General features: G+C 36.0%; 1 protein-coding gene across 3 annotated transcripts in view; it reads left to right on the top strand.

Annotated features, from left to right (window-relative positions):
- The first annotated feature begins 18,852 nt into the window (after positions 1–18,852).
- The window catches only part of LOC145663032 (transmembrane protein 135-like), a 67,180-nt gene continuing 62,258 nt past the window's right edge, over positions 18,853–23,774 (top strand). The window contains exons 1-2 of one of the 3 annotated variants that reach the window (XM_081729170.1): positions 18,853–19,287; positions 21,999–22,129. In XM_081729170.1, coding sequence (XP_081585296.1) covers positions 19,141–19,287; positions 21,999–22,129 — 278 coding nt within the window. In that variant the 5' untranslated portion in view covers positions 18,853–19,140. The remainder of the gene's footprint in view (positions 19,288–21,998; positions 22,130–23,774) is intronic. The other 2 variants (XR_014127140.1, XM_081729171.1) reach the window with 2 other exon arrangements.

The following is a 23,774-nucleotide window of genomic DNA, read 5'->3' as shown; positions in this document are numbered from 1 at the left end:
TTTGTGTAATGATGTAATGACATAACACAATTAGCATTTTTTCCCATCAGCATAGACAGAGATTGTATCATACGATTTGAAAGCAAGGTTTTCACATTTCTACCGTCTACTACAATATATATATATATATATAGGATAAATCTCGTTACGTACGATGCACACGCGTTACCACTTGACACTCTTCACCGATGGCTCAGTGATAGAGCGCTTACCTTTGGTTTGCAGGGTTCGTGGTTCGATCCCTGACCAAGAAAGTTTGTGTCCGTGGGTTTTCTTGGGGGTACTCCCGTTTCCTCCCACTTTCTCATTCCACCATTTTTTCCATCATTATTCAGTTCCGTTATCAGTCTTTCTCCCTTAAAATAACTGGCATAATCGTGGGACTTTAAACTGAAGGAAGGAAGAAGGCTTTCAACTGGTGGGTATAATATACTCTGCACCAATGGAGGACTAAGTTAGGATAAGATAATCCCTTGATTTTTTGATCTTTGTATAAGAATCTTACATCATTTCACCAACAGCTTGTGAGAAAGGATTAACTTATCCACGAAATATCGGAAGTTGCATAAAAGTATGACGTTTACGTCGTGACACAATGTAATATCGTACGTTTGATTGGCTAAAAAACATAAGTGAATATCACTTTGATTCGAGCCGAGCCGACCCTATTCCTGGCCGAACTCGGCTACCAAATATAACGATCTTTATTCCTTATACAATGGGCTACGTGGCCACCAAATTTGATTTAGATCCGGTCAGTAATTACCGAGAAATAAAATGCAACATAAAATACGTCATGAGCTGTGCTTGTCACTGTCCGAGCTGGGCCATCAAGTATAACAATCTTTATACCGTTGACGATGTGTTACTTATCCATTAAATTTGGTTTAGATCTGGCTAGTAGTTATCGAGGAATAAATTACCATATAAACTATAAGCTCACGTGTCTTACACCGGAAACTAAAAAAGAAATAAATAAAAATAAGAAGCTGTAACATCGGGTCCACTTTCAATATTACTTCACTAGGGGGGGGGGGGTATGCCAAGTCAGTCCCCTTGGCTACGCCATTGATTACACACAGCCGCACACAAAAAATGAAAGTTCTATGCACCGGACTCCAGAGTTTGAATTCGATGTATTTTGTTATACAGAATCCAAATTTTGAAACTCTAGGACGATTGACTTTGTCAAATCCTTTTTATGGACGAAGATTTTGTGCGATTTTGTAGAGACTGTATGAAGTTGATAACCATAGGCTTAGCCTACACATGGGGAAAAGAATGCATTATTATTAACTCATGATCTACCGTGTCAATATTTTGTTATGGATGAAAAATTTGAGCGATTTTGGATAGAGAGGATACACGTAACACAGCTAGACCTACACAAAGAAACAAAAGTTCTGTGCAGCGAACCCAACCCATGGGTTGAGTCGATTTTAAGTTTAACGGCCCGTTCAGCGGCGAGGCTATAGGAAACCTGGACCTACTGATTAACGTGGAATCCGAACCACATGAGCTTCCGCAGAGAATCGAACCAGGATCTCCCACGCCAGAGGCGCATACGCTAACCGCTTAACCACGAAGGAGCTCTTCAGTGTATGGATTCGATGTATTTTGTTATACAAAATCCAAATTTAAAAACCCCAGGACGATTGAATTTGTCAAATCCTTTTTATGGACAAAGATTTTGTGCGATTTTGTAGAGACTGTATGAAGTTGATAACCATAGGCTTAGCCTACACATGGGGAAAAGAATGCATCATTATTAACTCACAATGTCAGGTGCACATAGAACCCAAAATACTTCAAAAAGTGAGTGCTAAGCTACCAGTACAGCTGATTAGCAATTCAGTTGCCTTTGGTTTAAGGCTCCAAGACGTCCCGGTCTAACCGGCAGTTCCACCCCCGTCCCCCAATTTGAAAGACGATAATGATTTTTTTTTTTTTTTTTTTACAGTTTCAGAGTTATGTCTTTTAGGCTAAAAGAGACGGATGATTAATGAAAGTAAATAATAGCGAAATTATTTTTTTGTGCTCTCCCTCCGGAAATTGAACCCGAGACCACGTACAAAAAAGGCACACACGCCAGATTTTTTTTTATCAAATGAAAAAATTACATTCCTCAGTAAGTTTATTTCCCTAATTACTATTATCGACTTAATTTTTAATTTCTTCATTAACCTTTAAAGATAGGGACAAGAACACAAAATCACTGGGGGCAGTTACAATTTCAAATATCCTCCCACTCGAGTTCGAATCTGGGACCACGTACAGTGGGCCACATAAATTCTTGAGGTAAGTTAGGCAACCCAACTTACGCCCGTTCCAAGATAAATACGCCTGGTAGAGTAGATAGAACAAGAACATGAAGTTGACTCCACCTGTTAAAAAAACAAATCGTGAAGTATTTTTGTGCAGGAGTGAGGCGACACCAGAGGCATTTTTATATACGGACACCAGAGGATATATATACGGACACCAGAGGCATTTTTAAATATTGATATTTGTAATTGCAATAATAGATATAGGACTTATACTACTACTTGACTTTCAAGACACACAGCCTGAGAGTTTTTAGAGGAGCTAACTACTGGAAAAATACATTTTTGAATCACTGTACTGTAATATATAAATTATTATATACAGGGGTGCCCACAAGGGGGGGCTATGACGCAAACTGCGTCATTGAAATATTTGGGGGGTTAAAATCTATATAAATATGTTTGATGAGGGGGAGTAAAATTAATCGAAAAGAAGATTTTTTCATGGAAGAACACCTACGGATAGACAATTGGGGGGGGGTGCGTCATAGACATAAAGGGGGGTGGGCACCACTGTTATATAAAAATGGATGTAACTATGTGTGCCTGATCATCACGGCCAAATTGCAGTCTAATGAAATGACTTTTGGTATATAGTTAGGCCTTAATCCAAACTGGGAAGTTATCATATTACTTTCACTACATACACAGTGTTTTTGACTCTTCGTTAGCAGAGTAGTCTTAGCGTAGTGGCGTGAACATTCTTTTCTTAATTCAGGGGTCCCAGGTTCGATTCCCTCTTCGGTAAGTTGTTTATATCAACTACAATATTCATACTTCTGATGTGTAATAAAGTGAAAAATACTAAACTTCTTTCGGTCTTATAAGTTAGAGTGGAAACGGCTTTCTTCACAGAGGAAATACTGTACTAACAATACGACGTCCCATGTCTGTCTACAACCTTGATTCGTACTGCATGAGAACGTAACGTGGTTACCAAACAAATCATGAACACATAAGGGTCATGCATAGGGATTAGCATGAGTCATAAATGTGTCGGAAAGGATATTGTTTCCTAGCAATTATTCCGAAGTCTTCCAGTATTTTCCCTACTGCTAGAAATAATAATATTTTCGTTCGCCATTTCGAACAGGTTTCGAACAGGTTGGTATGCTTATTTAAATTGCGGTAGGATATAATATTGAGGTCTTAAATCTTTAGTAATAATAATAATAATAATAATAATAATAATAATAATAATAATAATAATAATAATAATAATAATAATAATAATAATAATAATAATAATAATAATAATAATGGTACTAAGCTTTTTAAAGCTACACTAAAATCATTCAAAACTTTCAGATAAATCGGGTTTCCCTTAGAGTGTTCTGACCTCCAGACACACCTTTGCAACTACCAAAATTTTATACGAAAACTTTCCACTAAAGTTTCATGTAGAAAGTATTCTACTGTACGTTTTAAGGAAAATAAATTGCAATAAAAATAACTGATTAGCACTGAACAGTAAGACATATAATAAACTAACTTTTAGGGTATACAGAAGTAATGATAAAAGCTTTGCTACAAAAATACCAACACAGATCATAATAGGTTCAATGTGCTCCGAAACTGAAAGTAACAAAATAGCGTATAAAATTCAGTCTAAAAAACAATTGTTACTTAAAGAATGGACATACACTATTTCGAGAATCGAGATAAAACGAGAAATGTTTACAATAGTTTTCGTGTCGTCTCGATACTCACCTATAAATCGAGACTAACCTTGTCCCGTCTCGAATGTAAAATGTTAATTATCGTCCCAATTTTGTTTGTTTTGTTTTAGAAACAAGATGATAAATTCTTCTCGTGGGCAACACTACACAAAACCGAAATATTCTTGCCAAATATCACGTTTCTGGTTGTAATGTTATGCCCTGAGCGATAATAAGTTCCTAACTTTTAATCTTCTTTGACATTACTATTATTATTATTAGTTTTATTTTTATTATTACTAAATATTTGATAGTTCAGGTATTGAGAGTATTCAAATATCTGAAGATAATAAAACGTATGTCATCGCCGATCACTCGATACCAAAAATACTAAAGTAAAAAAAAGTAGTGGTGATTCCTGGATCCGATTCGATTACTTTCAGATTACCGGTCGAGCGCCTTGACCACTAAACCACGATTAATACGCAGTAATTGATTCGTCTTTAGTTTGTTTACGAGTATCTATAATATACATGTCGTATTTGATTCAAAATAAAAAGAGTTTTGTATTTTGTTTTTAAAAATCTGAAATGTTAATAATTTAGTGAATACAGTGATATAATGCCCGCCGAGTTCTCAATTACATATTCATGTGTTTTGCCAATCAATTTGACTATTAACAAGCTACTGATTTGAGCGAACAGAAAAGGCTCTTTATATAGGCGAGCCGGAATAAGTAACGCTTTAGATGAGGGATTAGCGTTGTGGTTTTCTAATCTGGTGATCGGGTTTCAATTCTCCCCCTCGCGCTTTACACTTTTAAAGTGTTTCATTTACAAGGTTGAGCTAGAGTTGGATGCTGCTAAATGAAAGATAATCTTCAGTGGAGAAATTGAGTGATGATATTGATGTAATCCTGAAAATAAAGGAAGACGAAGGAATTTAGAAAACGAGTTACAGAGTTAATTCTGTTAATCGGTCTATATTTGATATTAACCGTTAATTTCGTGCATTTTTAATTTGTTGTTTATTGACACTATATTCTCCTCTTTTCTCATTTTGTCTCAATGTATAAATTTTGACAAATATAATACAAATCAGGAACCCTCAGTTATATTTCCTACCTACGGTGAAATACGCTTAGTATGGATAAGTTCTCCAAGTCCTTTGAGGTGATCGAATTTTGCATTTTTAATATTTACAAATAAATTACTGCATACCAATATTTAGCATTTTCAAAAGTCATTTAAGGAATAATGAAATCGGACAAGTTCTTCTTTCGAAGTAACATTATGTATCAATCAGTGACGCCGGAACGTAGGAGCTCATGCCCTGTTAGATCCCCATAATTTTCATTAGGGGCTGGGTTCTTGCCCTGAATGATCCATCCATACTTTAATTGATTTGCAGGTAGACTACTGTTAATACTTTCAAAACTCGGCCCAAGAATTTGTGTTTATTTAAAAAATAACCTTCTACATATGCCGCATAATTTATCAGTAAGTCATTTGAAGTAAGTTAACTTGTTTATATAATCCCTCATTTGAGTTAACTATAAGATTATTTAAGTCCCCCGGCTGTTATCTTCTCATCGGCGCCTCTGGTGCCTCTGGTATATATACCTTGAAACTGTGCTGTGTACTGTGAGTACAAGTATCCAATAACTCCCTTTTGTGATTTCGTCAGCCAGTGTTTCGCCTCACTCCTGCACAAAAATACTTTACGATTTGTTTTTTTTTAACAGGTGGGGTCAACTTCATGCTGCTGTTCTATCTACTCTACCAGGCGTGATTTATCTTGGAACGAGCGTAAGTTGGGTTGCCTAACTCACGGATTTTTTACCTCAAGAATTTATATGGCTCACTTTACACCCAATTGGATCAGCACGGAGCTCCCTTCCCCAAAGTGTTTAAAACGTCAAATGTGGTAATTTTTTTTTCAGAATGTAAGGTAAAGTCATTAATGCGATATTTTTTAAAAATCTCTAATTTATTACTCATCGTCATCGGTTTTCAATTATCAACTATTAAGAACAATCTAGTCTCTGTTACTCACTTTTGGTGAGTGTTGATGTATTATTTACGGGTAATTAATTCTGATATTTCAGCAAAAATTAAGGTTACAACTATCAGTGCACTGTAAATTTCATAGGATGTTCTGATATTTTAGTCAGAAAATCTGGTATCCTTACATTGGTTTAAAGTTGTATCGCCAGGTTTGTATAAGTGGACTCGAAACCAAGGATCGAACTGAAAATCTTTTACCGGAATTTGAATAGTGTGTTTTATTAAATGGGCCTTCAAAGGGGAAGTAAATGAAATAATATTTTGAAAAACTTGAATGGCGTTCTTTAACATCAAGAGAATATATCTGCGTTAGAAAATACTTTAAAATTTTTGCGGGTGATAACAAGAAGCGCGTTGGACTTATTTCATTTCAAGCTTCCATTTACATGCACGCTCTAATTGCGAAATTTAATCAGGGTCCCGCTTTTAAAGACACACCAGTTTGATTCGCTTTATACATTGTAACGATTTTCCTTCAGCAGTCGACTTCTTGCAATTACATTTTTGAAAATACCTCTTCTTGGTGTTTTACGATAAAATCAAATATGTTGACTCCGTAATAAACAACAACAACAAAAAAAAAAACTAATATCAATTAAGTATTTTAGGTAGATTGAGTCTAGACAATATGTGAAGTTTCACTCCTTCAAAGTTGAATTGCTTTGAGAAACACTTGTTAAGATATTTACTGATGTTAATGTTTCATCACATCAAGTGTTGCTTTATTTTACGAGTCCAGCAAATTACCAGGGAAATAATTATAGAAAATTATACACGAAAATGATCAAAAACTGAGTTTTTATCTTAACAATTTCCTGTGGGAAACTCCCGTATCATCCACTCGAATAAGGGGTACTTCAAACCCCCGTAAGATCCACTCCAATAGCAAACAACCCCTAAAATCACCCATGCTCAAAACACGACATTTATATGAATTAAGTAAAAAAAAAAAAAAAAAAACATACATACGAAAGAAACAATTTAATATGGAACATCAAAATATAAACTAGATGAACTTCCTTGAAGACGCCTCAATTTGAAAACAAAAGTTACAAAAAAGATATAAATGTCAGTGTTGTCAACTTAGAAATTATTTCTACATAAGAAATAAAATCTTTTTGCGTGCAAAGCTATTCGTCAATTACTGTGTATAAAAATAGATTTATTAAAGGTATTTCGAATCTACTCTTCCGTGACGGTATGTCTTGGTCACTGAAAATCAGAGGCGGTATGCTTTCATCACTGAAAAACCAGAGATGGTATGGAAAAATGAAATCAAATCTTAGAATTTTACGTCCGGTTAGGTTAAAGGAGACGGTGATGATGAGTAATGAATGAAATAAGGGAATTAAGAAAGTGGGAGGAAATGAGAGAACCCTGAGGAATCACACGCACACGGTGTTTGCCCACCACAAAGTTCACTTGGCGGGGGCTAGGATCGAACCCGAGACCCCAAGCACCAGAGGGGAACACTCTACCACTGAGCCACCGCTGCTCCTAGAGGTTGTATTGCATACCACTGAATACCATCTTACTTCGACCACTGGTTATGGAAAATATTACGTGCGTTATATTGACCAAATGGTTTTCTTGTATCAAGAATTAGATATATTTCGACGATACTTTGTAGCTACCTCGCATCTCAAAAACAAACCACAGTTTTTCAGAAAAAAAAGTTTGAAAAAGTTGGAGATTAGTTGAAAGTCAGCGATTTTACAGAGAAGTTAATTTGTAATCCTAATTGACTTCTCCCTTAAAAAAAAAAAAAAAAAAAAATCGCTGACCTTTAACTAATCTCCAACTTGTCAAACTTTTTTCTTCTGTAAAGCTGTATCTTTTTTGAGATACGAGGTAGCTGCAAAGACCGTCGATTTGTAAACACAGTGAATATCTAAATAATGTTAACACAAACTTCGTTGCTACATAGAAGAAAACAGAACAATCACCCCTTAAGGCGCAATTACATATAGAAATCTTAGTTTGAAGCACAGTACTTAGACCCGTTGAAAGTGACATTAAAGTTCACTGACTTTATCTAGCCATGTTAAGATTTCCTTTTGATTATTTGTATCACAAAAGTGCAGAATTACACAAGTTTAAAAAGAATAACAAAATGTGAATCTACAAAAAGTATTATCGCCGTTGGTATACATGTGAGCACGCTCACGTTTACGACATGCGATTTTAACAATGCTTGATCTTCAACTGACCTGGTTGCGTAGCCACAGTGGCTACATCCTTTGACTACAGAAAGTACAAAAGTCAGCTAGAAATAATTTCACAGTGCCGCTGTTAGTACGTATATGAGAAATGAACGAAGTGAGCTCCGCGCTCATACGTAGCCTATACCAATCCAGGGTTAACCAGAAATTAAAATTTTAGAATTAATGATTATTTTAAGCAATAATATCTCACTACAGTAAAGAGTAAATGTATTTTCCACTATTTATAATAATGGTGCCAAATTTCACAATAGTAAATCCCCACGTTAAGCGGGTTTGCATATCCAGGCTCCTAACTATGAAAACATTTACGATCACTCCAACCCCAATCATTTCACAGATTCAACCTGTTGCATATAAGTTATTAGGACGTAAAATTGAATGTAGTTTATACGAAAAAGACCTTTATGCATTACAAGACATGTAACGCCCAAATATTCAACACAAACTTATAGTGGTATCGACATAAACAAAAAAAGTGTGGAGCAGGAAACTACTTTACACAAAAGTCTAAAGAAGTTCAGTGAAGACGTACGAACTGGACACAGTTCAGCGCTCGCAACGAGGCGAGTAACATCGTCTCTGCCGTCGCTCTAGTTTCGAGTGTTTGTTTACATCGCTATTTTTTTTTTTTTTTTTTTTTTTGTGAGAACTTGAAGTTTCAGTGTGACTTATTTTCAGTTTAACCGTTCTAACTTTATAAGCATTTTCAGTGCATATTTATTTTGTTCATAGTTTGGTGACGTTTATCGTCGAATTACTGCCATGAGTTGCATACGAGCTAATACATTGCGTATCAACTTTGTTACAGTGAGTCAAAAGCCCACGTCTATTGCTGTTCATGAATGGATACGTAAGGTATTTAAGTTAACCATTGATCAGGTGTTGTCCATTGAAATGGACTTTCTACGTAAGAACTTATATCTGAAATTAATTAACAAAGTGTTATGTGAACAAATCCTAGCTAGTACTAATGGAGTAGTGACCTACTCAGATAATAATGGGGAACATGTGTTGCCTATTGATTTGGCGGATAACTCTGTGGTGATAGTCAAGGTGTCCTTATGCCCCATGGAACTTAGTGACATGCAATTAACGCGTGTGCTCTCCCAATATGGCGATGTTACTAGTATTGTCGACGAACAATATTCAAAGGAACATGTTTATGCTACCCGAACGGGTCGTAAGCTTGTTAAAATGACTATTAAACGAAACATTCCTTCGTTTATCACGGTCTGTGGTTTACGTTTGTTTACCAGCTTTCCTGGTCAAATTCAAACTTGCGCCATCTGCAACTCCCCCGACCATTTTGTTCAGGGATGTCCTAAGAAGAGGAATTCACGTCTTACTGTGCCATCTTCATCAACCAGTTCCGTTTCTCCCATTGTGCGAGTACCTCATAATTTACCAGTGGATCCATCAGCTCCTGATACAGGTAGTTACAGTGTTTTTCCCGTGCTTCGTAAGAATGTTCTGGAATCACCTTCTTCAAATCCACCGAACGAATCAGACAACCAGCCTGCAGATCCCCCCATTCACTCCGAATCGGCTCCTGCAGAACCTGTACCATCTAATACCATGGAAGTAGAAGAAACTCAGGATACTAAAATTATTCCAGCACCCATAACACCCAGCACCGCACCAGCTGTTTCAACAGTCGTCACATCAGTTTCTACGGTAAGTGATACTGGTTTAGTCGAAGAGACTTGTTCCGTCTCTCAGACCGTACCTTTAGCTGTTCCACCAGAATTCACTCTCAATTTAACATCACGCTCTCGCGGTAGTGACTCCACAAGTGACTCAGATACAGAAATTACTCATAGTGATAAACGCAAACTCAGTAAAGAAAAAGTACTCAGTAGTGTATGTAGTAAGGACTTGCGTCCTATACACGATCTTTCTGTCATTCATGCACGCCAAACGCGAGCTTCCACAAAAAAGTTGAAATCAGTGGTTAATTCCGAAAAAGGGTGTACCTAAAATTGTAGTGGCATCATAATACTGCATTGTGGTACTTTTCTTTATTCTTTCTGCAGTGATATTACCTACTATTTATCATGTGTTGTAACGCTCGCTTATATTTCTTGTCTCTCCTCGTTTTTATGTTTACGTTCCGTTTAGCGACTGTTAATCTCAATAAGTTCACTTCTTTAGTTAAGCACCATGCCCTAAGTGACTTTATACACCAAGAAGAAATCGATGTTTTGTTCGCTCAGGAAGTCGCAGTCACGGAATTCCATTACCTACCGAATCATTCTCATGTTACCAGTGTTAGTGAAACAGCTTCAGGAACCGCCATTATTTACCGCAGTGATCTCAATTTTTTGGCACCTTTACAACATCCCAGTGAGCGTATTACCACCGGAGATTTACAAAATATTCGTTTGTGCAGTGTCTATGCTAAATCTGGTTCTTCGTATAAAAGAGAACGAAATAATTTCTTTGCTACTGAACTCCCCCCGGCTTTGTATAATGGTCAGTCCCCATGCATTCTTGCCGGGGATTATAACTGCACACTTTCTCCCCTAGATGCTTATCCTCATTTCAGTGATTCGTCTGCTCTCCGTCAACTAATAACAACTTATGACTTAGTGGATGTGTGGCGCCATTTTCATCCTAATGAACCAGGACATACATTCTTCACGTCTGGATCGTCTTCCTCTCGATTGGACAGATTCTATATCAGTAAATCTCTTCTTCATGGGGTTCGAGATGTACAAATTACACCCATCTGCTTTAGTGACCACCTGGCAGTTATAATGACCATTGATCTACCCGTCTCAAAATTTTTAAAACGAAGCGGCTTGTGGTATTTTAATACCTCCATCCTACAGGAGCCTGACCACATCCATCTTATTCACCAAGAATGGGCAGATCTTTTACACCGTCATCAATATTACAAAGGATCCCTTATGCATTTCTGGGAACAGAGAGTCAAACCGAAGTTTCGAGTGATTACTCAACAATATTGTCGGAATCGGAATGCTTCATATTGTACTCAGTATCAATATTACACCACTCTCTTAAGAGACTACATGAAAGAACAACTTCAAGGTAGCAATTTTCGACCTCAAATTCAAGAAATTAAAGCCCACCTATTAGCCATGCACAAACGCCGCATCCAAGGTTTCACAACTCGCAGTAAAATACATCAATATGACGACTTAGAAACTCCTGGAATTATACAAATCAACTAAGAACTCATGCGTGGAAAGCAGAAATTTGTATCTCAGCTTAAAGATGCCACCGGTCACGTGTATGTAGGTGAGCAAGTAATACATTGTGTCACAAATCATTATAAACAGCTGTATGCTAAGCCTACTTCCTTCTGTGACAGTCCCGAACTTCTCAACTATCTTCCTACAGTCTTACAGAAACAGGATCAAGAATATCTATCTAGTCCATTTACAGTAGAAGAGGTTAAATCAGCCATTGCTTCCGGCCGTCGAGGAAAATCTACGGGGATTGATTCCCTACCTCTAGAATTCTATATAACCTTTATCGATATTTTAGCACCCTTTCTTACGAACCTTTTCAATGAATATAGGCAGACTCTAGTTCTAGGTGAATCTCTTCGCACAGGTGTTACAGTTTTAGTACCTAAACATTCTCGCACTTCCAGTGTTAATGATTTAAGACCTATTTCCCTTCTGTGTACGGATTTAAAAATTTTAACACGCTGTCTTACTGCACGAATAAAAGTGTTTAGTGACAAACTGCTAAGTGCACATCAATATGGAATAGGCCAACAGAACCCGATCTATAAGGCTTTATCAAATCTTAGAGATTTCATTTCCTACCACGAATCAACTGCTCCTTCACCCGTTGCTGTTTTAGCCACGGATTATTCTCAAGCTTTTGATAGGATTAACCATGACTACTTATTCAAAGTCCTTGAGAATAATGGTTTTGGGTCCTCCTTTATTTCTCTTGTACGAGGAATTTATACGCATAGATTGTCAAAAATTAAAGTTAATGGTGGCTTAAGTAACCCAATAAACATTAATAATGGTATTTTGCAAGGTGACCCAATGTCAAGTTTATTATTCAGTTTGTCCCTTGCACCACTTATATACGCGACTGAACGTTTACTCCCTGGTGTGTCTGTCTACAATACCAAACTAACTGTACAAAGTTATATAGATGATTCCCACTATTGTTTACAAAATCCGGCCGACATGAATTGCCTACAACGGTTATTAACCTTATATCAACAGGCTTCTGGAGCGCAACTCAATCACAGAAAAACAAAAATATTATGTATTCATCCAGAATACAATGCTTCATATAGCAACTACTATGATACGGTTCAAAGTGTCAAAATACTTGGTGTATGGTGGTACAATAATATCAATCAAACAGTGGAACAGTCATATAATCTTACAGCAAATAAAATCCGAAGTCTTCTTATAACTCATAGACAGCGAAACATGAACATTTTTAGTAGAAACTTATTTCTCAAAACGTCTGTTTTTAGTATTTTCAGCCACATTGCACAGATTTTACCAATGCCAGTTAAAATATCTAACCAGTTAACCAGTCACGCTTTGTTTTTCTTATGGCATTCCAAAATCTTACGCGTGGCTAAGAATCAACTCTACCTCCCCTCACGTGAAGGAGGCATAGGCTTTTTGCACATAGAAGCACAGGCACGTGCCCTTCTTATGCACAGAAGTTGTAAGCTGGTCTGTGAACACGAGACTTCGATTACGGCTGCTGTTATCAATGTCTGCTTCCACTGTTTAGACCTTCAGGCGCCAGTACACGTGTTTCCTTGGAGCTACAAATTTCCTCATTTACGTGATGTCATACTTGATATGATATACGCCTTGCTAGCAAAAGATCCAATTGAAACTGGTTCGGTCAACAACCTTTACTGGCGCTATGTTCGCTTGTGGGTTACTAGTATACCGACTGTTGTCTTAAAGCACCCACATAAAAATTGGAATGCTATATGGAAAACATCAACGCTTCCTTTCTCACCCACCACCAACGTACAACCTGGTATTTCATAGTCAATAATGTATACGAAACATTGGAAAAACTTCACAATATAGGTATTGTCAATAGTAATATATGCCCATACTGCAACAATCTTGATACACTAGCACATAAGTTTCATGCCTGTTCCAACGTACCAATCATTTGGACGTATTTTTGTATTTTAATTAGCAAAATTTGTCGTCTTTCACCTCATAGCTTTACTGTAACAGAACTTATTTTGTGGCCTGCTTTTAATTATTTCCCGACATTTAAAAACAATGCTGTAATCTGGATAACTATACAGACAATTATGTTTCTTGTGCATACTAATCGGCCTTATCATATAGAATTATACAAGCAATATTTGCAATATCAGGCCAGCCTTCTCTCACCTACACGAAAAAGGAAATTTTTTGCTAACTATATAACTGTTATTACAGAGTCTTTGTCCATGTATGTAATGTTATAAAAAAAAAAAAAAAAACAGAAAGATGACAAATCTGTAATACACTTTTATCACATCAGCTCATGATAATGTAGGAATAACTCGTGGTAAATTTACTAATAATAATGTAACCTGCCTGCCCCGTGCAGACACCTATGTATATTTGCATTGTCTTTGTTCATTATGTCAGTTTTTTTCTTTCTTCTTCTTTTCGTTTTTTTTTATTTTACCATAATTTTTTTTACAAATGTATTAATTCACTTTTTTTTAATTTTTAATATGTTCATGTACTTTGTTTGTTCTTCTCAATAAAGAAGGTTTATATATAAAAAAAAACTGGTCGAACGGTTTAGGTCAATAGTCTATCAATCATAACCCATGTGTGTTCAAACCCTGTAGGAAGTAATGGTTTCGGTTTTTTTTCCTTAAAAGTGTGTTCCTATTTTTATCAGAGGACTGAAAACATTTCTTTAAATGAATCTTTGGCAAATACTTTTCACTTAAATTCGATTAGAAGGGAACATTATATGAATTGCAAATCTAAAATCCAAAACTGAAAACAAAATATTAAGTATGCTCAATATTTCATTATTATCCTTTGATTTGTAATGAAAAACTAATTTCAAGCATTGATGATTTCAGAAGATTCTCCCCGGGTAATGGTCAATATATGAATGAGAGGAAATTGATAGAACATTATTAGTCCACTTTGAGCATGATCGAAGATATGGCCACGAATTTATGTCGACAGGGCCTCAAATTCTCCCACATGCCATGTCCTGAAATCAGAAGTGAATGTTTCTGTTTCTACTGTGCATCATTATATCAGAAGTATTCCGCCATTACCAGCGGGTCACTTACCGCGACTGAGAAACTGCCATGCTCCACGATCTTCTATTAACCTTTCCATTTTCACATACGATTTTTCTGTTTTGATATCGCCAATAGCCTAATTCTGTTTCTATATAGTCTAATTAATCCCCTCCCTCTCTTTCCTGCCATCATACCCTCTAGCACATCCCTCATGATACAGTTCCTTCTTAACCAATATCCCAACCAGTTTTTCTCCCTCTTCTTAATAATATTTTTCTCCTTCCATTTCTAACACCCTCTCATTCGTTTTCCTCTCCACCCAACTATTTCTCTCCATTCTTCTCCACGCACATATTTCGAAAGCCTTCAATTGTTTCTCATCATCTTTGCATAATGTCCATGATTCTGCCTTATAAATACAGTAAAATACAGTACACGAAGCATTTTATGAGTCTTTTTTCAACTCTATTGATGGTCCCACAAAATAGTATTTTCTTCATCCTACAGGCTTCTTTCGCCATTTCTATCCTTGCTTTTATTTCACGTTCGCATATCATATCATCACTAATAATACTACTCAGATATCGAAAACGTCATTTTTTCTTTTCTCCCGCTCCTACTTCTATACTTGACCGATCCCTTCGTTTCAATCACCATGGATTTTGTCTTTCTAACATTTATTTTCATCCCATATTCTTCAGAAGCCTTTCTCAAGTTTTCTACATCTTATTAATTTTCTTTTTAGATTCTGCAACAACAACTACATAAACCCCAAACCGTATACACCTCATCATTTCATCTCCTACCGAAATTCCATCTTCATTAGGTAGACTCGTTTTCGCTATCTCTTCTATATAGCTATTAAATAATGTCGGCGAAATACATAATCTCTGCTGAACTCACCTTCCAATTACACTGTCCGTCTACTATGCATGCATCAGCGAATTTCCATGAACGATCATGAATAATTCTGATAATTTATATAGTATTTATGGACGAATCCGTAATAGAACCTATATGAATAACATATATCGTTCCTCAAAGTAACGAATACGGTAAACATAAAAACATCAATAGACATATTACATCAGGGCGAAATAGGCATAAATTTCAGACACTTCAAAATAGATTTCTTTCGTTCTTACCGCTGATCTAGTGGCTACCACGTGTGCTTTTGGTGTACGGGGTCCCCGGTTCGATTCCCAGTGGGAGAATTTTAATTGACCTAAATAAATGTTTTTGCATTCGTGTTTCTGTCGTTCAAGCTTAAAAGAAATGATTGTAAAACGTGTATAACCGAGCAGAAAATAAAGACAACTTACTCAGATACGTTCAGGGAATCAGTTAACTTAAAGGCAAGAAACAAAGTGTCTAAGGCATTTGTAACTTGAAAGGAACTCTTAAAGGTTAGTTCCAGTCCCACCAAAGTAAAATTTTTCTTTTACCTGTTCTCGAAGTTTCTCTTTGTATTTCTATCGGATTCGAATAAATAGAACTTCGAATAGAGACCACGTTGAATTCATTTATTGAGTAAGCCTGAAATTCTTATAAGATATGGCTATGATTTTATTATTATTATTATTATTATTATTATTATTATTATTATTATTATTATTATTATTATTATTATTAGTTAAAATACGAAGTTTCAAATCAGGCGATGGAGTATTTACGTAAACTAAATGATAATTTATTTGATAATATTCACTAGCCCACCATACATTTGCGAGGTTTAGCTTTGGGAAATGAAGTGTATGCGACATTGAATAGTAAAGATATTACAATAAAATATATTATTAAAAATATTGATTAGGTAATTGGAGTTAAACATGCTTTCCAGTAAGAATTATATAGAGAGAGGATTTACTTTAAAGTGCGATGCAAAAGAATATTCTAGTTTTAATCCGATTAGAAACAGATTACTTACACAATACTATTTACTTCATTAGTTCTATAAACCGTTATGCTTATCGTATTATAATTATCTTTAAAATTATGATTTTGTCATTTCAAAACGTAGAACGAGAAATAAATGTAATATTCTACCTAGGTATTTGTTAGGGAAACCTTTGAAAGAGTGATGATTTCAGGGCATGACATGTGGGAGAATTTGAGGCCCTGTCGACATAAATTCGTGGCCATATCTTCGATCATGCTCAAAGAGGACTAATAGTGTCCTATCAATTTCCTCTCATTCATATATTGACCATTACCCGGGGAGAATCTTCTGAAATCATCAATGCTTATAATTAGTTTTTCATTACAAATCAAAGGATAATAATGAAATATTGAGCATACTTAATATTTTGTTTTCAGTTTTGGATTTTAGATTTGCAATTCATATAATGTTCCCTTCTAATCGAATTTGAGTGAAAAGTAGTTGCCAAAGATTTATGTAAAGAAATGTTTTCAGTCCTCTGATAAAAATAGGAACACACTTTTAAGGAAAAAAAAAGAAACCAATACTTCCTACAGGGTTTGAACACACATGGGTTATGATTGATAGACTATTGACCCAAACCGTTCGACCAGTTTTTTTTTTAAGTTAACTGAGCCACCGAACGTGCCTCAGCAACTTACTTGACCTAACTACACTTGACTTGCTTTACGTGGTTTACTGGCTTTTACCTTAGGAATGACAGGGACACGAACACAGAAACATCGAGGACAATTAAAATCACAAAGGTTCTCCCACCGGGAATCGAACCCAGAACCCCGTACACCAAAGGCGCACGTGCTAGCCACTAGACCAGCAGGGAGGGCCAAGTTCGTACGTCTTCACTGAACTTCTTTAGATTTTGTGTAAAGTAGTTTCCTGCTCCACACTTTTTTTTGTTTATGTCGATACCACTATAAGTTTGTGGTGAATATTTGGGCGTTACATGTCTTGCAATGCATAAAGGTCTTTTTCGAATAAACTACATTCAATTTTACGTCCTAATAACTTATATGCAACAGGTTGAATCTGTGAAATGATTGGGGTTGGAGTGATCGTAAATGTTTTCATAGTTAGGAGCCTGGATATGCAAACCCGCTTAACGTGGGGATTTACTATTGTGAAATTTGGTACATAATTATTTAACAAATAACATCAACCACTACGTAAAATTAATTTCCTACTTTCATTAATCAATCAAGTGTGTATATGTATCCATAAGCGAGGAAGTTGACCTACCCAACGTTAAAATCCTAAAGCCGCTCCTGTACTGTCGTCTTGCTAGTATCAAATGAAGAGCTCAAGGAAGTTATACAGTATTTCACGTAAATTGAATGCTTCTCGAAAACTTGAATTTTTAGGTTTACGCAGGGGTAAAAGTACATTTGAAAAGGTAGGGGTACATATGTCGTCACGCCGTTCCTCGTGCAGGGCCGTGACTTTTGAGGGCAGGGGGAAACTGTCCCCCCAGGGAAGCTCCTCGCCGTTCGAGGGGGGCACATTTTCAGACAAAATTTTCTTACTCCATATACGATACGAACATGAAATTATAAATGAAGCATAAAACAGGTTTACTACATTACATGAGTTGTAGACTCATTTTGTAAAAATGTCTATTAGGGACAAAAGAAATAATATTTTTTCGTATAGCTATGAGATTTGTCATGTCCCCTTAATTAATTTGTCATGTATGGAGCGGACCCAGAGGCGTAACTAACGGTCTCACAACAGAACTTGCCGTGCAGGAGGGCCCACAGGCTCCGGGGGGCATAAAGAGTAAGAGAAAGATAGAAAGAGGGGGCCAAGAATTAGAAAAACAACTGTTTCTAGAGGGCCCAAATACGCGTATTAATGCTTGCCTCCCCCCGCCTATTGTAATTTTTTAGGAAATGGAGTGACGAAACAGACATTTTTTGGAAGTGGGGGAACGAAGTCCTGCCGCATTCCCCCTCACCTTTACCCATGGGCTTACAAATTGATTTTTCTCCATTTTATTGAAAACTACGTGTAAACTTTTATACTCATTTTTTTTCCAGCTCAATAACAACTATAGATTGGTCTTTGGACATTTTCTCATTAAATGCTAACAATATTGTAGAAGAAGGAGATAGAAAGGAGAGCGGGATGATAAACTGAATGATAAAAAGCATAAAGAGTTTCGGCTGTATCTGTAGTTTAAAAGTATCAGAAGTACCGTTTCTCATTGCGCGTTTTGTTTTCCTTTCTTTTAAAGCGGTGATACCTAATCTGTTTAATTACACTTGCAGTTGTTACTTCTTTCGCCTCCGAGAACTGCAGTACAACTCAAAGTAGAAATCGCTAGAACTTGGGGCCTTCAAGCAAGACAAACAGGAAGGGACATTTCGATCAACTTTCTCTTTGTGCCGGTTCCGATACTCGTAATATGAGAATGCTCTACTGCGGAGAACAATCTTGCGTGATTTCATAGAACAGAAGCTAATTGAATTGTTATATGTATATGTTCTGAAGTTATTATAAATGTAGTTATTTACATTTATTCTTAGGATTTATGTAATACCGTTGTGTTACATAACGATTACTAACCCATGAGAATAGTTGAGATTCTTATCTCACTTCCTTACTATAGGGTTAATGATTTGCAGAAGTTATAAGTGGTTGCCTCCGAGTTGTAAACAAGTGAATGTGAAAATCCGAAACTAGCAGAAAGGAATATGGCGGCACACAGTAAACTGCAATGTGTGTCGGTTTCGTGTTTCGAATATGCTCATCCTTGGACGAAATCATGTACTGACGCCGCAACTGGAATAGGTGTTAGTGCTTTTCTTGAAAGTTTCAGGATTTATCTTACAGTATATATGGTGAGCTATTGTATTTAAATATTTTTTTGAAAATTGAAAGTACTCCAGTCTTAAGTGTACTATGTAACTATATTACCTAATCATTGCATACGAAGGTCAAAGCCTTTTATGAATTAAAATCATGCGATTGTCCATTTTTGAAAATGGAAAAAAAAAAAATGATATTGGTATTAATGAATTAATCTCTGTACTGGTGCAGAATAGTCTATCATAAAAATTGTAATTTTAAAATGAGAGTTCATATAAAAGAGGATGGTCTAGGATATTAATTTTAATTGTCGGATCATTTCTGCACAATGTAGAAAGCTAGTATTTTATTTGTAAAAGGTAATCTCACAAATGTCAAACCATTACAGGGGCTATACTAGGATTAAAGTGAGTGCATATCAAAGACTACTATATAATATTAGCTGGATAGTCCTCACGATGTAGATGTTTACATGTGTCGAGTTACTAGCGTGAAAGCGTATAAAACTACCACAAGTGCTTTAACCTATGTAATTTTATGAAATGGTGTGTTGTGCACTATCCTCGTTATGTTCATACCCTCCATTACTGACAAGTCTAGTCTCTGCAGACTGCTGCACTCCTGCCCTGACTCAATCAGATAGCATTCTCGCTTGTAGTGGCCACCTAGCGCAAGTTGATGTATAGTTTTGCACAGTCGGTTTTAGGGCTTACGTCATGACGTGTTTTTATACTCGTAAGGGAAAATACATCAGTTTGTACGCATATTATCAATCTGTAATCAGTTATTTTGCAATGTGGCAGGGTAATAACAGTCCACAACGGCTCAGGGATTCATTCGAGGTAAGAAAAGTGAGTTTTTTCTTTCTTCTCAAATACATTATAGATTTTTCTGACCTGCACCATCTCGAGTGAAAGTGTTCAGATGGATTTTTTTTTTTTCTACATGGACGTATGTCTGTCAGATATAACTATCGAGATAACAGAGGTAACAAGTAGGGTTGCTCTATCTACTATGAATTCTGTTTTTCAACGCTAGTGTTTCATCATGTACATTGTGACTTGTTTTTTTGGGACAACTTTACAGTGCCCGGTCCAATTAGTCAGGCACGAGAAGTTACACTCGATTAATTTTAACTAAATGAGTCGAAATTTTCGTAATCTTAAGTTAACCCGACCCTACTCTACTAAACTATACTCGTCTAAAATAGTCCTACTTATCAATACGCAGCTGGAGCATGTATTGTCAAGTTTACCCTTTGTTTTCTCTTTCTTGCTGATATGCACAGTATGTTTTGTCTTATTATTAATATTAAGAAGTTCGAGAGTGTAGCCCTTGAAAAAAAAGATAAAGTGTTATTCCAGTTTACGGAAATAAGAGTTTTAAAATTTACAGAAATAGGACCTATCTAATATCTCAAATGGGGAGAGCATAAGTAATGAAAATATATGGGGATTTTACCGCTGACATCCCTAATCATGTTAAAAATCGTATAAGTAAGGCTAGTTTTAGACGGAAGCAATTTTCGTAGCAAAAATGGTCCCTACCGTGTAAAGTACCAAATGCTATAGCATATCCCATACCATGGCATTTCTTGTCGATAGAACCTACTCTATTTCGTAGCATTTTCCCCAGCATTTCTGGTCCAATTGCAGCTCCGTGGTGTGTTAGAAGGAAGCAAAAGATTTTGTGCCAAATATCCATGCTTTTTGTTTTGTGTGGGAAAATTGAATTGTAGTGAAGAAAAATGAGTTGGAGTAGGGATACTATTATTATCCCACACAAATATGAGGAGCATCCTTGTTTCTACAAAGTTAAAAGTCCTTTGTATCATAATAAGCATATGCGACAAAGGGCTTTAGAAGAAATAGCGACTGAAATCTGTTTTTAGTTTCGGAGCCATAATTGCGCTCTTCTCCAATGATCAAAATCCTACCGTGTAAAGAAACCATATACTCTTTATGCCATAGAATATTTTACGAGATTTTTGGCTGCACATCTGTTACGATAAATGCTTCCATCTAAAACTAGCTCAATAGTCTATAAGAATACCAGAAGAACTGAATTATCATGTTAATGTAGTGTGTTTAGTCATGATCCGAGCGATTAAGCTCTCTGACACGTAAGGCATGTAAAAAGATAAGAAATACAGTGTTTCCACTTTAGTCCATTTCCTAAAGAAAGAAGTCCATAATTTATGAAGTCAAGTATGAATATCTAAAATAGGATAGCAAGTATCCTTGTAGTTAATGTATGATATTTAGTAATAAAAGCGAAGACGCAATAATTTTACAATGGCTGAATGACTGATATATTAATGTAAGGTGTCTAAATTTCAAATGATACAGCTATCTAGCATAACGCTAGAATGTGGAATCTTGCTTTATTGTGAAGTAATATGCTTACTTTCCATGTTCAGCAGAATGACACCCATTTTATTTTTTAGCATTTAATTTCAACGTAAGGCGATATTTGTATAGCAGAATACTCATACTTTTCGTGTTTTATTGTTAATGTGCATTTCATTCCCTTGTTTTGTTTCAGTGTGAAATGAATTCTTAATTTAATTTTGTACTTTTTCCCTCTAAATTTAAATTTACCATTTAAGTGTGTTTATAAAAAAGTCCAATAAAAACTTGTTGGGATAAAATATTCAAAAAGTTTTAGAAATATAAGTTTGCTAAAATAGAACGGTGAATAACACCTTAAATGAAGAGATTGACTTTTTTCTTTTCTTTTTTAGCTTGCATTGCTTATGCGTGGGCGTTATCCTACAAAGAAGCATATCAAGACGACCATATCGGGAATTATTCAATCTACATTGTTTTTAACATGCAATGGATTTAGTTTTATGCTACTTGTATGCTTCATCAGGTAAGTACTTTGATTCTGTTGTTGTATAGTTAGTTTAAGCCGTAATATAGTTAATGGCGTCGGAAAAAAGAAATAGCAGTATGTTGTATGTAAAGAGAGTATTTTAACATAGATGCCTAAGAGAAAAATAGAATGAAATGAAATCTTTCCATCCAAGTTTTACGTCCCATGGTTATGCCGGCTAGACTACAGGGGCGTTGATGATGAGAAATGAATAAGATAATGGAATGAAGAAAGTGGAAGAAACGGGAGAAACCCCACGAACACGGTGTTTGTCCACCACAAAGGTCACTTGGCGTGAGCTGGAATCGAACCAAGGACCCCATGCACCAGAGGTGAACGCTCTACCACTGAGTCTGAGGCCCTTGCCTAAGAGAAATTTGATGGGTCTACAGAAGGGGTCTGACAATATGACAGGTAAAATCATACTAATTACTGTAGATAATTAACGTACATATAATCTTTTTATCCAGTTTCTGACGGGGATCTGAAGATTATCTTAGGAAGTGGATAGAAATGCTCGTAGTTACTTGCAAAAAATAAAAAAATTGCAAAGAGTAAAAACTGTTTGTGTTAAGGGTGTTAAGTGCACTTACACTAAGCTTATTTCTTACAAAAAAAAGGGGGGAGAGGGACGCATTTGTAGAGTAGCCCCCAGATACAAAGAGCTACTAAAATAGGTCACATTTTTTACAATTTGAAAATTTCCACAGAAGTCGAAGCTTTTAAGCATTTGAAAATCTTACGAGGGTCAGTCGAAAAGTTCCCCGAATTCTGTTGTAGCTCTTTATTACCAGAATATAAGGCAATAAAGATATAATAACCACAATATAATTCATGTACATAATCTCCTTCAAAGTTTGCATCTTCGGAACACACACACACACACTTGTACTACATCGACGAAAGTCCTCTTTTGGTATCTTCCCGACGTTCAGGCGTTGTGTTGGTTTTGATGTCTTCTGCGTTGGCGTAACGGAAAAGGACCATTTTTTGCTTTGAGAAAGCCGAACATCCAATGGTGCCAAACTGTTTTTAAGGATGTCAAAGTCTTTGAAACATATTTTCCAAAATTTGCACATGATGAACTTGATGTGTGCGCGTTTTTCAATCTGTGAAATTGCACCAGCTGATTACCACACATTCCTTCGTTCAGGTACGTTACTCATACACTGCCTGTTATGGCATGTTAATACTTGTCAAATTCATAAGCAGGTAACCTAAGGACTGTATTGTACAAGATTCATTGTGACTATATCACAAATGCCAAAACGTGCAAGATTCCGGGAACTTTTTGACTGTTTCTTGTATTGCTGAATATGTTCTACGGTTCTTGATAATGAATACTCGATAAAGTATTCGCAATATTGAACATTATTTCTTTAGGAATACAAAAACATGTTAGTACTAATTTTATTTAGTAATATGTATTCCATTCGCTCTATTAGTCTTTATTCCTTAAATCCGATTACTCGAATATATTTGAAAGAGGATTGAATGGAGATATTTTGTATTTCATCCGTTCATTTCCGAATAACCTTGTAGTGTTCTTCATCAGAGTACCTCGGAAATATAGTTTCGTGTTTTAGGATAAAACTAAGTTAATTGTAATAGAAGAAATTTCTCTTTTACTTAATGTAAGAAC

This window comes from Thermobia domestica, chromosome 10 (genome assembly GCF_964235325.1).
Source record: "Thermobia domestica chromosome 10, izTheDome1.hap1.1, whole genome shotgun sequence".
In the NCBI taxonomy this organism is placed as follows: domain Eukaryota; kingdom Metazoa; phylum Arthropoda; class Insecta; order Zygentoma; family Lepismatidae; genus Thermobia; species Thermobia domestica.
This window is presented reverse-complemented; position numbering and strand designations above follow the sequence as displayed.